At 43.0% G+C, this 16,788-nt stretch overlaps 1 protein-coding gene and 1 long non-coding RNA gene across 2 annotated transcripts; both read left to right on the top strand.

The window, feature by feature from the left end:
• Positions 1 to 233: 233 nt before the first annotated feature.
• On the top strand, positions 234 to 1,424 carry LOC135105587 (uncharacterized). Its single transcript, XR_010270913.1, has 3 exons — positions 234 to 440; positions 593 to 750; positions 953 to 1,424. It is a non-coding gene; the product is annotated as an uncharacterized LOC135105587 (long non-coding RNA).
• A 10,404-nt stretch (positions 1,425 to 11,828) lies between these two features.
• On the top strand, positions 11,829 to 13,087 carry LOC135105586 (uncharacterized). Its single transcript, XM_064013837.1, has 3 exons — positions 11,829 to 12,126; positions 12,288 to 12,441; positions 12,632 to 13,087. The coding sequence occupies exons 1-3, from the start codon at positions 12,004 to 12,006 to the stop codon at positions 12,682 to 12,684; spliced, it is 330 nt and encodes a 109-aa protein (XP_063869907.1). The 5' UTR covers positions 11,829 to 12,003; the 3' UTR covers positions 12,685 to 13,087.
• The last annotated feature ends 3,701 nt before the right edge of the window (positions 13,088 to 16,788 follow it).

Raw genomic sequence — 16,788 nt, 5'->3', positions numbered from 1 at the left:
TTACAATCTTCATCATCATCATTATCATTTTCTGTCGTTGCTGCTGTTGCAGTACTACTACTACTACTACTACTACTACTACTACTACTACTACTAGTAGTAGTAGTAGTAGTAGTAGTAGTAGTAGTAGTAGTAGTAATAGAATGTTTGTATATGGTATCACCAACATTGAACTCAGCTAGTTCGTTTAACAGTTTTGTTTTCCTTGGCCAGTGACACTCTTAGTAAAAAAGTTCAGGAATATTTGCTGCAGGTGTGGGGTCTGCCTCGTCAGGAAACAAGAAGATAGAAACAATGTGATGACTCTTGAATATTGAAGTGAACATATTCGTGTCACGTATCTAGGGCCCCTCCTGTCGCAGGACACCTCACCCTAAGTGTATATAAAAGCCGTTTAAGCCACACCTTTAGTAGACAGGTGGATCGCCATCATGAAACTGGTGAGTAATGGCCGTGTTCATGTCAATACGTTATACCTAAATGTCAATCTAACATCCTTGGAGTATCTGGCAATAATCTCTAGGAAAAATTTGAACCCTCTGCTGAAAATCGAGACGTGTGTTGATGTTCTGTTTCACTCCCACGACACCAGCTTGTGCTCTTTCTCTTGGGTGTCGCCACATCCGCAGCCCCAAAACCCACTATCCCGTTCAACCAGCGATATGCTACCTACATTGACTTTATCAAATACGTGCATCCGGAGTTGCACAAGAAGATCCTGGAGCTGAGCACTAACAACAACATTTATGGGTGGGTAAGCGTGGCTTGTGCCATGATAAATAGGCATGTTTTACTTCATCACAACTGCTTACCTTCTCCTATAGGCAATCTACAATGAGTCCAGATTGTTAGGTCGCTTCATAACACCAGTTCTAGAGCCAGAAAGCGGCAAGCTATGTGATGAATTACTCAAGAAACGGCATCACTCTTGTTAATCAGGTTTCTCCTGCAGGTTGCTCTTCCCAAACGGAACCACAATTGACCTGGAATACGAGGGTGACGAAAACTGGAACCAGGAAGAGAGAAAACATTTCTTCAGATGGCTGACAGCACGTTTTATTATTAATAATTCACAGTTATATAACAGTGACTGAAGGATAAAACACACATTCAATCTGACTCACTCTTTCAGTGACTCTCTTGGCGATGATTAGGTGACTAACTTTCCATTTCAGTCACATTCTCACTGACTCACTCCACCACTGGCCACCACTAGGAGTCATCAGAACACATCCACGACTCAATCACCATCGAGCTGTAGACACCTGCCTGATATCACCCTACACCTGCAGAGAACAAAACACTAATTGGCTAATTAATTGAAAGCTTTATCTTGTCGCAGCAACATCAAGGTCGTATGCCGCCTCAACAAAACATATACCAAGATATGTAGCTTAATTGAATTAATAAAGGGAATCAATGTTGCCTTTTTTTTCTTTTCCATTTAATATACAATTCTCTCTCTCTCTCTCTCTCTCTCTCTCTCTCTCTCTCTCTCTCTCTCTCTCTCTCTCTCTCTCTCTCTCTCTCTCTCTCTCCCTTTCTCAAAAACGCAGCTGAATGCTTACAGGCCATTGTTCAAGGAAGTCATTCGAAAGTCCTTATGGGACCTGAAGCTTCAAGACACGTGATGACGTCGAGGTAGAGTTGTCGGGGAAACAGAAAGGTAAAAATAAAACGTGCTAATATTCAAGTCACGTATCTCACGGCCCTCCACGCGCAGGACACCGCAGCCCAATTGTATACAGATCCACACCTTCAGTACGCAGGTGGACTGCTGTCATGAAGCTGGTGAGCAGAGGCCGCGTTTTAATGACTCATATCTCACCCAAAAATCTTCAGTCCTACGCCGAGAGATTCGGGGAACATTTTAACACTGAAGTTTGTGTTATCGTGATCTGTCTCACCTTTACGGGTCCCTTGTCTTCCTGCTACAGTCCTCCTGGTGGCCGACACATCCGGGGATCTACACCGTCCGGACCACAAAGGCAGGGACCTTACGCAGCTACATACTGATTTTCACATGATGCGAATAAAGCTAAGAGACAACCTGGGAACCCTGGAGCAATACAACGTCCCTTACGTTTACACGTGACTATGGTCTGCATGAAGCTACCACTGATAAATACCAATTATTTACTCCACCGCCATTAATTGCTTCTTTTTGGGATTCACTCCCTGAGTAGACAGTCTTTTTTTAGAAATCTAATCTAGTTGATACACGGAGGCAGATTTGACTCTCAGTGGGCCTACTTGCTTATTGCAGGTTACCTTATATTCTTGCTACAGAAAAAAAAAAACTGTAAAAAATAAAACGAAATAGTTTAAATAAACACTGAAGTAATGTTGTTGACTAGTCTGACATTATACCCTGCTCTGCCCACTACAGGCATGGCTTCCCGCACGGCGCCATCTTTCCGCAGCTCTAAGTGCCAACTAAAATGGGTACCAGCTCAATTATCAGATTACCGGACCATTCCCATTCCAGACTGTTAGGCCTCCCACATTCACTAACGATGGGTGGCTTGTCTGCCTCGCACGGAATGAAGGCATCTCATCTGACAAAAGAAAATTGTACTAAGATATGTACCAATTAGATAATGGTAATCAATGCTGTTCTGTTCCCTTATTTGTATTATGTTCTCTCTCTCTCTCTCTCTCTCTCTCTCTCTCTCTCTCTCTCTCTCTCTCTCTCTCTCTCTCTCTCTCTGTTGGGGGCGTAGTTGAGTGTATCGCAGCCATTGTTCAAGGGACTAATTCTGTAGTGTTCAAGAAATCTCAATCCTCATGGTGCTGCGTTACTCTCCAGTTGTTCGTAACTTTTTGACGAAGGCTTATACCCATTATAGTTTATTATTATTATCCTTATTATTATTATTATTATTATTATTATTATTATTATTATTATTATTATTTATTATTATTAATTAATTATTATAATTATCATTATTATCATAATAATTGTTATTACCATCATCATTATTACCATTATTTTTATCATGGGAATTTTCCTCTATCACAGTATCCTTAGCTTTTAATGAAACAAATTATCCCAGCATATTTTTGTTTCAGTTTTTGGTAAATTTACGCAATAATTAAATCACAGGATATCACATTTGCCTCACGCTGAATACATAGGGGCGAGAGTTACCAGTCATCAGAGGCCGGGAAGCGTGACGTCACGATCAAACTGCTTATGCATCAGTCGCCATCTTGGCAGGCTCTCTCACCAAACACCTCTGCCTATATTAACCGTAACTCCGCACCATCACCACACTGATCGCCACAGAGACTTCCCACCGCAGACTACAATCTTTGAGGGTGATCCAGCCTGTAGGCGCTGCCGTCTGCCTAAAGAACTACACTAAATTGCGCAGCGGCCACATGGAAATAGGGTCAAGGCTGCCTGGCGTGTTATGCCACCGGCGTCTGGCTCGTCGTCACGGGACACATGGGGAGGCCCCGGTGGTTCGAGCGCCATGGAAACAAGAGAGTGATAAAAAAAATAAAAAAATAAAAAAAAAGAATAAATATTTAGGGACAACATTCATGGCACTGCAGGCGCCGGTTCGCGTTCCCCCACTCCAAGGAGAGTGTATATACATATAGGCAACAAGAAACACACCCTCAACAGTCAGGACCACCGCCGTCATGAAGCTGGTAATTATTTGGTATTTTTTTGAATAATACTCGGTCTCCCGCTGAGAAATCTCAATGTCTTCCAATAATGAAATCTGTGTTAATATGATCTGTCTCACCCATACGCCACCCTTGCCTTCCTGCCCCAGCTGATTCTCGCTCTTCTTTTCGCCGTCACACTCGGCGCCTCATACCGACCCAGGCACTGCAGGGGGGACCTTACCCAGCTGGATAAGGATGCCGGCGACAAGGTGCTCTTGGTGAATCGCAGGGACAGCACGCAGGCCGTGAAGCAACACGACACGCAAGACAACCACAGGTGGGTCAAGTAATGTAGGTGCTGTGATACACACTCGTATTTTACTGTCCCACTATTGTTTGCTTCCTTTCACTCCAGTAGAAATGATTCACTCTTTATGTATACAGACCATGGAGTCATTTTTAGAAAACGACCCCATGGTAGTGGACTGCTTCACAATACCAAACCAGACACTAGACAACAATAATGAAGTAATGAAGTATTCAGCAAACATTCTTACACAACCTTTGCTTCCCCGTGAGAATGTTTATCAAGGAAACTCTTTGGTGTCTCTATTTGCAGTTTCGGAGGTAACAATTGGGACGTATCGGGTAGTCCAGTGACCTGCTCCCTTCACTCCCGTTGTATTAGTGTTTTTCCTCACACTACGATTTGCTGTCAGTTGTCAGACTGTGCCGTCCCTAAGGTGTCTACAGGTCTCCTATACATGCTGATGACGATTTGCTTGACTTGCATAACGGAGACGGCATCCCATCTCACTCCCTCGCTAACTCTCACCTCTCGGAGCTGCCACAAAGTGTCCACAACTCGACCAACGCGTATGAACAATATAACTCAGATAAACTTGACACTCACCTGTATAGAAGAGAAAGTATGTTCTACTATACCAAGATATCAAATATATGTAGATGAACCAATTGAGTAAAGGCTATGAACATTATTATGATTCTATAGTCATCAATTCCACCCAGTTCTCTCTCTCTCTCTCTCTCTCTCTCTCTCTCTCTCTCTCTCTCTCTCTCTCTCTCTCTCTCTCTCTCTCTCTCATTTGTACATGCATCGCTGAATTCCTTCCCTATACACTGTGGCTTCCAATCAATAACAAGAAACAGATAAAACCTCCGTATTCCGCTGTGCCGCACCGACCATGCACAGCAGAGTGTCCTGGCGCGGGGCAGCAGGCTCTGGAACACACTGCCACAGGATAGTAAAGGCATCACCCAACGGGACACTTTTAAGAAAAAAACTGAAAATAACACTTCATAACACCCAGCAATGACAACTATAACCTGTGTTTAGTCATTTCAGTGCATTACACTTATTCACTTGTTATTAGTCTATATAATAATGCATGTTGTTAGTATTATTGTTAATATTATTATTGTTATTAATATTAGTTTTTACGGAATTATTATTTTTATTATTATTATTATTATTATTATTATTATTATTATTATTATTATTATTATGTCAATATTATTGTTATTATTATTATTATTATCATTATTATTATTATTATTATTGTTATTATAAATATTATTATTTTCTACAATATATATTATTTTAATAGACAATGACCCACATCACATGCACCTGCTCAATTTACAAATAGTAGTTGGTCCGTAGTAAAGATTCGGCTTATCGGACCATAGGCTATAAAATTGTACATATTTATATATAAATGTTTTTTTCTGAGGGGCCAATAAAATATCTTTTATCTTGTCTCTCTCTCTCTCTCTCTCTCTCTCTCTAGTGTGTGTGTGTGTGTGTGTGTGTGTGTGTGTGTGTGTGTGTGTGTGTGTGTGTGTGTGTGTGTGTGTGTGTGTGTGTGTGTGTGTGTGTGCTGCACCAATCTTTCACAAATTCTTTTAATATTCAGATCCAGATGTTGAAGTCGCTTCTGCTGACTGTCTTGCCGTGTGCCTGTATGACGTGGGCACCAAACAGCAGTCTGGAGGGGTGGACTGAGCTCTTCCCAACAAGGGTCTTTGTATGGTTATAAGGTTTCAGAGGAAAGAGAGCAGAGATCACATCCTCATGTTGAAATACTTCCATCCCACATCCGGCCGGTGGCGTCAACACCCACATGTCCTTCCATTACCTTCAATAATATTCAAGTTTGTCTACGTATAGCTAAATCACACTACCCATGCCATACAGTTTTCCCTACCAATGCAAATACAGGAACACACAGTTAATACTATCTTCTCGCCATGACAGTTTACTCTTATAATGTACATACAGGCAAATAATATGTTAAATATGTTCAAGAAGTATAATGCAAGAATCACGCTTTTATGATCTAATCAGGAGATCAATGCATTTCTTGGACTGGCACGTTCCAATCATCTGAATATCACTTATAGTTAAGATAGAGGTATTTTTTTGTGTTATACATGCAGTTGCTCCGTGAACTCAAGCAAGCTCAGGAAGCCATGCTAGTTTCTTTGAAGTTGTCATGCTCAGTTTTTATCTGTGAGGCATAACACTCACACAAGATTGAGTGAAAAGGGCTTATGGTCGCACAAAAGACTTCTAATTGGAGTTAACTTAGCTCCTTGAGAAATATTCAATCTGAGAAAAGCGTGTGCGGCGTCTCACTTGTAAACAGGGAGCAGGGTTTGTGAGGGAAGGAAAGGAGGAAGAGAAGCAACGTGTTCTTCGATGATGGCGATGATTTCACATGCATAACTCGTTCAAAGAGACGCGTGGCTCTGTATAATATATTTACTGTACGTATGAATCTATTTCCCAATGGCGGATAGAAACACACTAAAGGTGACACTCAGCGTGGAGACACGTACAGCCACGTGGGCCCTCAGGTTAGGTAAACGAAGCTAGCTATTCTTTTTCTTCACACATTTTCCACATTCTGAGAACCTTTCATCTTGCCCAGATGGATTTAATGATGATATCGCTCATGCAGGACACGTGTCGCCAGCTGCATCGGTGACTCAGGTGAGCAGAATCGGGAACCTTTCAGCACCTGGTCTCACGTCACTCTCGCTGCTCCACGGCTGGTCCAGGTTATGACACTCGTGCAGGAACGTCGAAGATTTGTTCTGCGCATCAATTCTATAATCAGCCTGAGATATGGCGCATCATACACTCGAGTGTATAGAAATCCTGTGCAGGGCTACTAATATTACTCGATAAACAATGATACAAGGCTTAGGATACGGGTGTCAGCTTTCCCTGTGTCTTTGGTGTGGGGATTTCTTTTTTTTTTTTTTTTATTAGGAAAGGCAATGGCCAAAAATCCAACAAAAAAAAAAAAAGATAAAACAGCTCATTGAGAGGCCGGTCCTCGAACAGGGTCCGAAGCGGTAGTCAAAAATTGAAGGATAAGTGTCTTGAAACCTCTCTCTTGAAGGAATTGAAGTCACAGGTAGGTGGAAATACAGAAGCAGGCAGGGAGTTCAGAGTTTACCAGAGAAAGGGATGAATGCCTTAAAACACTGGTTAACTCTTGCATTAGAGAGGTGGACAGAATAGGGGTGAGAAAAGGAAGTCTTCTGCAGCGAGGCCGCGGGAGGAGGGGAGGCATGCACCTAGCAAGATCAGAAGAGCAATTACCATGAAAATAGCGGTAGAAGATAACTGGATATGCAACACTGCAGCGATGAGAGAGAGGCTAAAGGGGGGTGGGTGACAAAAATTGGCGGAGACGTCTCAGAACCCCTAACTTCAAAGAAGCTGTTTTAGCTTGAGAAAATATATGAAGTTTCCAGTTTAGATTATAAGAAAAGGACAGACCGAGGATGTTCAGTTTAGAAGAGGGGACAGTTGAGTATCAATGGAAACGAGGGGATAGTTGTCTGTAAGGTTGTCTCCAGTAGATAGATGGAGAAATTGAGTTTTTGACGCATTGAACAATACCAAGGTTGCTCTACTCCAATAAGAAATTTTAGAGAGATCAGAAGTCAGGCGTTCTGTGGATTCCCTGCGTAAACTGTTTACCTCCTGAAGGGTTGAACGTCTGTGAAAAGACTTGGAAAAGTGCAGGGTGGTATCATCAGCGTAGGAGTGGATAGGACAAGAAGTTTGGTTTAGAAGATCATTGATGAATAATGATGAAAGAGAGTGGGTGACAGAATAGAATCCACTATTGATAAATTTAGCAGAAGAGCAGTGACTGTTTACCACAGCAGCAATAGTACGGTCAGAAAGGAAACTTGAGATGAAGTTACAAAAAGAAGGATAGAAGCCGTAGGAGGATAGTTTGAAAAATCAAAGCTTTGTGCCAGACTCTATCAAAAGCTTTTGATATTTCTAATGCAACAGCAAAAGTTTCACCAAAATCTCTGCAAGAGAATAACAAAGACTCAGTAAGGAAAGCCAGAAGATCACCAGTAGAGCGTCCTTGATGGAACCAATACTGGCGGTCAGATAAAACGTTGTTAAGTGATAGATGTTTAAGAATCTTCCTGTTGAGGATAGCTTCTAAAACTTTAGATAAGCAGGAAATTAAAGCAATAGGACGGTAGTCTGAAGAATTAGAACGGTCACCCTTTTTAGGAACAGGCTGAATGTAGGCAAACTTCCAACAAGAAGGAAAGGTAGATGTTGATAGACAGAGTTGAAAGAGTTTGACTAGGCAAGGTGCAAGCACGAAGACGCAGTTTTGGAGAAAAATATGAGGGACCCCATAAGGTCCATAAGCCTTCCGAGGGTTTAGGCCAGCAAGGGCATTGAAAACATCATTGCGAAGAATTTTAATAGGTAGCTGGAAATAGTCATAGGGTGGAGGAGAGGGAGGAAGAAGCCCTGAATCGTCCAAGGTAGAGTTTTTAGTAAAGGTTTGAGCGAAGAGTTCAGCTTTAAAGATAGATGTGATAGCAGTGGTGCCATTTGGTTGAAATAAAAGAGGGAAAGAAGAAGAAGCAAAGTCATTGGACATATTTTTGGCTAGATACTAGAAGTCACGAGGGAAGTTAGATCTTGAAAGTTTTATTTCATTTTATTTATTTATTTATTTATTTGGCTAACTCAAGAACAGACTTGGCATGATTCTAGGCAGAAATATAAAGCGCATGAGATTCTGGTGATGGAAGGCTCAAGTACCTTTTGTGGGCCACCTCTCTATCATGTATAGCACGAGAACAGGATGTGTTAAACCAAGGTTTGGAAGGTTTAGGTCGAGGAAAAGAGTGAGGGATGTATGCCTCCATGCCAGACACTATCACCTGTGTTATGCGCTTTGCAAACAGAGACGGGACAGACACGGAAGTAGTAGTCATTCCAAGCAAAATCAGCAAAATACCTCCTTACGTTCCCCCACCTGGAAGAGGCAAAGCGCCAGGGGCACCTCTGCTTAGTGGGCTCCTGAGGAAGAATTGGAGTGATAGGACAAGATACAGATATGAGATTGTGATTGGAGGAGCCCAATGGAGAAAAGAGGATGACAACATAAGTAGAAAGATTAGAGGTCAGGAAAAGGTCAAGAATGTTGGGCGTATCTCCAAGACAGTCAGGAATATGAGTAGGGTGTTGCACCAGTTCCTCTAGGTCGTGGAGGATAGCAAAGTTGAAGGCTAGTTCACCAGGATGGCCAGTGAAGTGAGAGGAAAACCAAAGCTGGTGGTGAACATTGAAGTCTCCAAGAATGGAGATCTCTGCAAAAGGGAAGAGAGTCAGAATGTGATCCACTTTAGAAGTTAAGTGATCAAAGAATTTCTTATAGTCAGAGGAGTTACGTGAGAGGTATATAGCACAAATAAATTTAGTTTGAGAGTGACTCTGTAGTCGTAGCCAGATGGTGGAAAACTCGGAAGATTCAAGAGCGTGGACACGAGAGCAGGTTAAGTCATTGCGCACATAAACGCAACATCCAGCTTTGGATTGAAAATGAGGGTAGAGAAAGTAGGAGGGAACAGAAAACGGGCTACTGTCAGTTGCCTCAGACACATGTATTTCAGTGAGGAAAAGAAGGTGAGGTTTAGTAGAGGAGACGTGGTGTTCTACAGATTGAAAATTAGATCTAAGACCGCGAATGTAATAGATCTAAGACCGCGAATGTTACATAAGTTAATGAAGAAAAAGTTGAGAGGGACGTGAAGACACTTAGGGTCGATACCAGAAGAGCAGTCCGACCTGAGGACATTTGTGATCTCCTCCCTAGATGGGGACTCCGAAGCTGGTGTAGGAGTCGCCATGATAATTCTGAATTTTGGGTGAAGGGGTGTGTGTGTGTAATTAGGTGCTTGTAGTTTTGTGTGAAGTAAGAGAGCTGTTTTGAGAGGGCAGGCTCTGAGTGCCCCCTTGTGTTGTGAGATACAAAGGGAAACGTTCAGTGAGATCACAGCTGGGTTTAATAATAAGTTCACAGCACCCCCTGATCCAGTGCTTTAGACCTCGATGGGAGTAATTATCGTTTCGGCAGGTGCCTACTGCCTCTTCCAGAATTGAGGATGGACACGCAGAGTATTTATTTTCTACCATCGACTCCTGATTCGTGGCACGCACATTATGTGAAACTCAGGATGCGAGCAGCAACCCAGAGCAACTAAAATGTTCACGGATTACTTTCATTCCTATTCCTCAGCACACCATGAAAGTTTTGTTGTCAAGCTAGAAGAGATTTTCCCTGTAAGGTTCCTCGGCGTGTGTGTTGATGAAAGGTTGGTGGAACGAGAAGTCAGGGACAGCAGGGTAAAAGAAACATGCACTACATAAAGATTTAGTTGACCACATTCCTCCCATGTGCCTTGCAACCTTTCAGGCGCCGGACTTCTGAGGGGAGTGCATATGTGTAGCCACAACACGAGGCACGCCTTCATTATACAGGTGCACCGCCATCATACAGGTAATGAGTAGTGGTGGCGCTTCTATCTTGCTAGATTCTCTCTAGTTTAGGCATCTACTGGAAAACAGTGGTATCTTTATAATAGTGAAGTCTGTGTTGATGTGATGTTTCTCACCATTAAGACACTCTTGGCTTCACGCCCCAGTAGGTGCTCGTCCTACTGGTGGCCTCCACGTAGGGCACTCCGCAGCTCGAGGAGCGGGATCACTTAGCAACCATCCTTAGTCACCACCACAATGTTCACGGAGACAGGCACTTCCAGTATGGTTTGAGAGTTTCAACGGAATCAATGTGCAAGCGGAAAGAACCTCGAGGGTCGAGGGACAAAGCATCCGTGGCACTTACAGGTGAGTCAAGTGTAGCAGACGGCATTACAATAAAATATGTTTTATTCCCACACCCATTACAATCCTTCATTCATTCATCCTGCCTCTCATGACCCGCTCGAGGAGGCCACGGGTTCCCCACACTGTGAGGACGACCTACATGACTGGCACGGAGAAGTCCACGGTGAAGATCAATGCCCTTCGGACTCCCACACAGATTATAATGTGACTGACTCTCTCACTCACATTGACTGTCACGCTCCTTCAGAATTTCACACTCCCTCGGACTCTCACACTCCCACTGACACTCACACTCCTGACTCTCCCACTCCCTCTGATCTCACTCCGCTAATGAGCACAACTTGGAATCACCTTAAGACAGCCCCAAGTCCCTCACCCTCCACCAGCGATCAGTTGGTTGAGGTCAGTTTCACACTCACCTGCAAAGAAAAAAATGACTCTTAGCAAATAAATGGATAATTGTTAATAGGAAGTGTATCTGTACACGCAAACCAAATAGAGACAACTGACATCGTTTGATTCACACTTTATTAATATCATCCGGTTGCTTCTCTCTCTCTCTCTCTCTCTCTCTCTCTCTCTCTCTCTCTCTCTCTCTCTCTCTCTCTCTCTCTCTCTCTCTCTCTCTGTATCTATCTATCTATCTATCTGACAAATGCTCTGTTGAAAATACAAGACCCACTGTTCAAGACGGCAGTCCAGCAGTGTGTCTTGGGTCCAAAGCCTCACGCCCTGCCTGCCTAGCCATTTGTCTTTGTGTGACGCAACAGGAACTACACAACGCTGTTATGTCAGCTGCCATCTAAATAAAATTACTATTATTATTATTATTATTATTATTATTATTATTATTATTATCATTATTATTATTATTATTAATGGTATTATTTATATTACTGTTATTATCATTATTAATATTATTATTCTCATCACCATCATCATCATTTCTTCTTGCTGCTGTTGCTGTAGTGACAGTAGTAGTAGTAGCAGTAGTAGTAGTAGTAGTAGTAGAATAATTGCCTACGCTATCCCCAAGATTGAACACAGTCGATGGACATCTTAAGCCGTAAACTACTACGTTTCGCAGAGTTCTGGAAAATTTGCTGTAGTTGTGGTATCTGACTCGTCAGGAAACAAAAAGGTAAAAACAAAGTGATGACTTGAAAATTAAAATGAACATATTCCTGTCGCGTATCTATGGGGGCCTCCTTGTGCCAGACACCTCACTCCAAGTGTATATAACCGCCGCTAGAGCCACACCTTCAGTAGGCAGCTGGATCGCCGTCATGAATCTGGTGGGTAGTGGCCGTGTTCATGTCAATACGTTATACCTAACTGTGAATCTAATATCCTTGCAATATCTGGTAAAAATCTCTAGGAAAAATCCTGCTGAAAACTGAGACGTGTGTTGATGTTATCTGTTTCACTTCAACGACACCCTTGCCTTCCGCGTCAGCTGGTGCTTCTCTTGAGTGTCATCACATCCGCAGCCCCACAAACAACTATCCCAAGCAAACTGACATATGTTGCCAACAGCGAAGTTTTCAAATACTTGAAGCCGAGGTACCGCAGCGATATCCCATGGCTGAACATCGTTTTTGCAGTTATGGGTGGGTAACGGTGGTTGGTGCCATGATAAGTAGACTGCTTGCTTTCTCATATAGACAAAGTACAATGAGTCCAGATTGTTGGATCAATTTATAACATTAATTAAAGCGGCTGAAAACGGCAACCTATGTGATAAAGTATTCAAGAAACGGCTTCACTCGTGTTGATCACGCTCTGTGGTTTTTCTTGCAGGTTGCTCCTCCCGAACGGCACCATCATTGAGATGCAATATGTATCGGAGATAAACAGGCAACATATTGTGATGGAACGGATAAACCACTTGGTCCCCTGAGTGACAGCACGTAACACTGAGGGCAACCTCTCTGACCTACAGAATAAGCAACGCATATAATCTGACTCTCATCCTTCCAGTGACTCTCTTGACGATGATTACATTACTAACTTTCCGTTTCTCAGATAATGTGAGTGAGTCACATTCTCACTGACTCATTCCGCCACTCGCCACCACTACGAGTCACCAGAACACATCCACGACTCAGTCACCATCCAGCTGTAGACGCCTGGCTGATATCACCCTACACATGGGAGAAAAAAAAAGTTCAATGATTGGAATTTTTATCTTAACGCAGGAACATCGAGACGTACCAAGATGTGTAGATTAATAAAGGAATAAAAGAAAGTAATGTTGCTTTGTTATCCTTTTCCAATTATTAGGGTTCTCTCTCTCTCTCTCTCTCTCTCTCTCTCTCTCTCTCTCTCTCTCTCTCTCTCTCTCTCTCTCTCTCTGATAAAGACGCAGCTGAATGTTTAGAAGCCACTGTTCAAGGAAGTAATTCGAAGGTGCTTATGGCAGGTCAACTTACAAGACACATAAAAGTACCAATAATCAAATCACATATCTCAGGGCCCTCCACGCGCAGGAAGCCGCAGTCTAAGTGTATACAGCCGCCGTTAGAGCCACACCTTCAGTACGCAGGGCCACCACCGTCATGAAGCTGGCGAGCAGAGGCCGCGTTTTAATGACTTTCGTATGTTAAGCAAAAATCTTCAGTCCTCTCCTGAGAGATTCGGGAGACATTTTAATAGTAAAATTTGTGTTATCGAGATCCGCCTAACCCTTACGGCACCCTTGTCTTCCTGCTACAGCTGGTGCTCGCCCTTCTGGTGGCCGTCACGTTCGGCGTTCCACACAAGCGGATGTCCAAAGCCAGGGACTTACGCAGCTACATACTGATTTTCACGACTTGACACGAAGAGAGTCAAGAGACAACCTAGGAAAGTTGGAGCAATACAACATCCCTTACACTTCCACTTCAGTATATTTTACTTGAATCTACCACTGATCAATACCAATTATTTACTCCACCGCCTTTAATTGCTTTCCTTCGTGATTAACTCCCGGAGTAGATACAGTCTTTTTTTTTAGAAATCTAATTCAATCTAGTTAATTCACCGAAGCAGATCTGACTCTTAAAAGGCCTATTTGCTTTTTGTTTTTCCCTTATATTCTTGCATAGAGAGAGAAAAAAGTAAGAAATAATGAGGCGAAATAGTTCAAATAAGTACAGAAGTGAAGTTGTTGACAAGTATAGCATTATACCCTGCTCAGCCCACTGCAGCCATGGATTCCCGCACGGTGCCATCTTTCCGCATCTCTATGTGCCTAACGAAAATGGGTACCAGCTCAATTATCATTCCCATTCCATACTGTAAGGCCTCCCACATTCACTAAGGATGGATGGCTTGTCTGGCCGGCACGGAATGAAGGCATCTCATCTGACTCTGACACTCTAAAGATTAGGTGACTGACTCACATTAACACTGCCTCTCACTCTCACTCTGGTCATCACTTGGAGTCACCAGTACACGACCACAACTCACTCACCCTCCAGCTGTACACTGAGCTACACTGAGATCAATCTGACACTCAACTGCAAACAACAAAACAAAAGTTGTACTAAGATATGTAAACTAACCAAGTAAATAATGGTAATTAATGTTTTTATTCCCTTATTTGTATTATGCTCTCTCTCTCTCTCTCTCTCTCTCTCTCTGGTGGGGGCGTAGTTGAGTGTATCGCAGCCATTGTTCAAAGGATGTGTTCATGTGTTCATGAAATCTCAAGCTCCAGCGTGCTGCGTCACTCGCCAGTCGTTCGTAGGTGAACTGTGACCAAGGCTTATACCCAATGTCAAATTATTATTATTATTATTATTATTATTATTATTATTATTATTATTATTATTATTATTATTTTATTATTATTATTATCATTATCATAATAATTATTATTACTATCATCAATATTACCATTATTATTATTGTGGGAATTTTACTCTATGAAAGCTATCATAGTATTCTTAGTTTTCACGGTGCAATTTATCCAAACATATTTTTGTTTCGGTTGGGTAAATTTACACAATAATTCAATTACAAATATCATATTTGCATTATGCTGAATACATAGGGGCGAGAGATACCAGTCATCAGTCATCAGTCACGGGAAGCGTGACGTGACGATCAAACTGTTTATGCATCAGTCGCCATCTTGGCAGGCTCTCTTACCAAACACCTCTGTCAATATTAACAGTAACTCCGCACCATCACCACACTGGTCGCCACAGAGACTTCCCACAGTTGCCTACAATCTCTGAGGGTGATCCAACCTGTAGGTGCTGCCGTTTGCCCAAAGAACTGCATTAACTTTCGCAGCGGTCACATTTCAATAGGGCCAAGGCTGCGTGGCGTGTTATGCCACGGGCGTCTGGCTATTCGTCGCTGGGCACGTCGACAAGCTGTGGTGGTTCGACGCGCCATGGAAACAAGAGGACAAAAACGAACATCGTATAAAGATTTAGGGGAATATATTCATGACACGTATTTCGCAAGCGCCAGATCGCCCTCCCTCACACCAAGGACAGTGTACATATAGGCAGCCAGAGTCACACCTTCAGCAGACAGGAGCACCGCCGTCATGAAGCTGGTGAGTAGTGGCGCTCTTCATGTTATTTGTATCTCTCAGTCCTTTACTAATGACTTGGTATTTTATGAATAATATTCGGTTTCCCGCTGAGAAGCCTGGGTGTCTTCTAATAGTGAAGTTTGTGTTAATATGATCTGCCTCACCCTTATGGCACCAATACATTCCTGTCCTAGTTGATACTCGCCCTTCTGGTGGCTGTGACACTCGGCGCCTCATATCGACCGAGGAACCGCAGGGGGGACCCTACCCAGCTAGATAATGATGCCGGAGGCAAGGTGCTCTTGGTGAATCGGAGGGACACCACGCATACCGTGAAGCAACACCCCACGCAAGACGGCCACAGGTGGGTCAAGCAAGGCAGGTGCTGTAATACACACTCGTGTTTTACTGTCCCACCATTGTCTGCTTCCTTTCCCTCAAGTAGAAATGATTCACTCCTTCAATATGTAGAGGTCTACATTTTAGAAAACGAGCCCATAGTGATGGATTGCTTCACAACACCAAACCAGACAATAGACAACAGTAATGAAGTAATGAAGTATTCAGCAAGCATTCTTACACAACCTTTGCTTCCCCGTGAGGATGTTAACTACGGAAACTCTTTGGTCTCTCTCTCTGCAGTTTGGGAGTAAACAATGGGGACGTTTCTGGGCTTTCTGCTGACGAAAACGGGTATTGGGTAGCCCAGTGACCTGTCCCATTCCCTCCCATTGTATTAGTGCTTATCCTCACACCCCGATCTGCTGTCAGCTGTCAAATTGTGCCGTCCATAAGGTGTCTACAGATCGCTTATAGATGCTGATGAAGACGACATGCCATCTCACTCTATCGCTAACTCTCACCACTCGGAGCTACCACAAGGTGTCTACAACTCGACTAACGCGTATAAACAATATAATTCAGATACAGGTGACACTCACCTGTATTGAAGAGAAAATGTATTTTTACTAAACCAATATATCAAATATATGTAGACGAACAATTTGAATAAAGGCTATGAACATTGTTATGATTCTATAGTCATCATCCAACCTTTGTGTGTGTGTGTGTGTGTGTGTGTGTGTGTGTGTGTGTGTGTGTGTGTGTGTGTGTGTGTGTGTGTGTGTGTGTGTGTGTGTGTGTGTGTGAGTATGTGTGTGTTCCCCAATCTTTATCTAAATCTTTTAAAATCCAGATCCAGATGTTGAAGTCGCTTCTGCTGACTGTCTTGTCGTGCGTCTGCATGACGTGGGCACCAAACAGCAGTCTGGAGAGGTGGGCTAAACTCCTCCCAGCTAGAGTCTTTGTAGGGTCATGAGGTTTCAGGGGCATGAGTGCAGAGATCACATCCCACACCCGGTCGCTATCTGACGCTGACGATAGCTGTTCTAAACCTATTTCCCAACGCCGGATAGATGCACTCCAC

This window comes from Scylla paramamosain, chromosome 12 (assembly GCF_035594125.1).
Source record: "Scylla paramamosain isolate STU-SP2022 chromosome 12, ASM3559412v1, whole genome shotgun sequence".
Lineage (NCBI taxonomy): Eukaryota > Metazoa > Arthropoda > Malacostraca > Decapoda > Portunidae > Scylla > Scylla paramamosain.
This window is presented reverse-complemented; position numbering and strand designations above follow the sequence as displayed.

Excerpts from the sequence above, each read along its gene's own strand:
- LOC135105586 (XM_064013837.1), top strand. The coding sequence starts at position 12,004 with ATGAACATATTCCTGTCGCGTATCTATGGGGGCCTCCTTGTGCCAGAC. Across the intron at positions 12,127-12,287 it reads GGATCGCCGTCATGAATCTG|CTGGTGCTTCTCTTGAGTGT; the intron begins GTGGGTAGTGGC and ends CTTCCGCGTCAG. Across the intron at positions 12,442-12,631 it reads CATCGTTTTTGCAGTTATGG|GTTGCTCCTCCCGAACGGCA; the intron begins GTGGGTAACGGT and ends TTTTTCTTGCAG.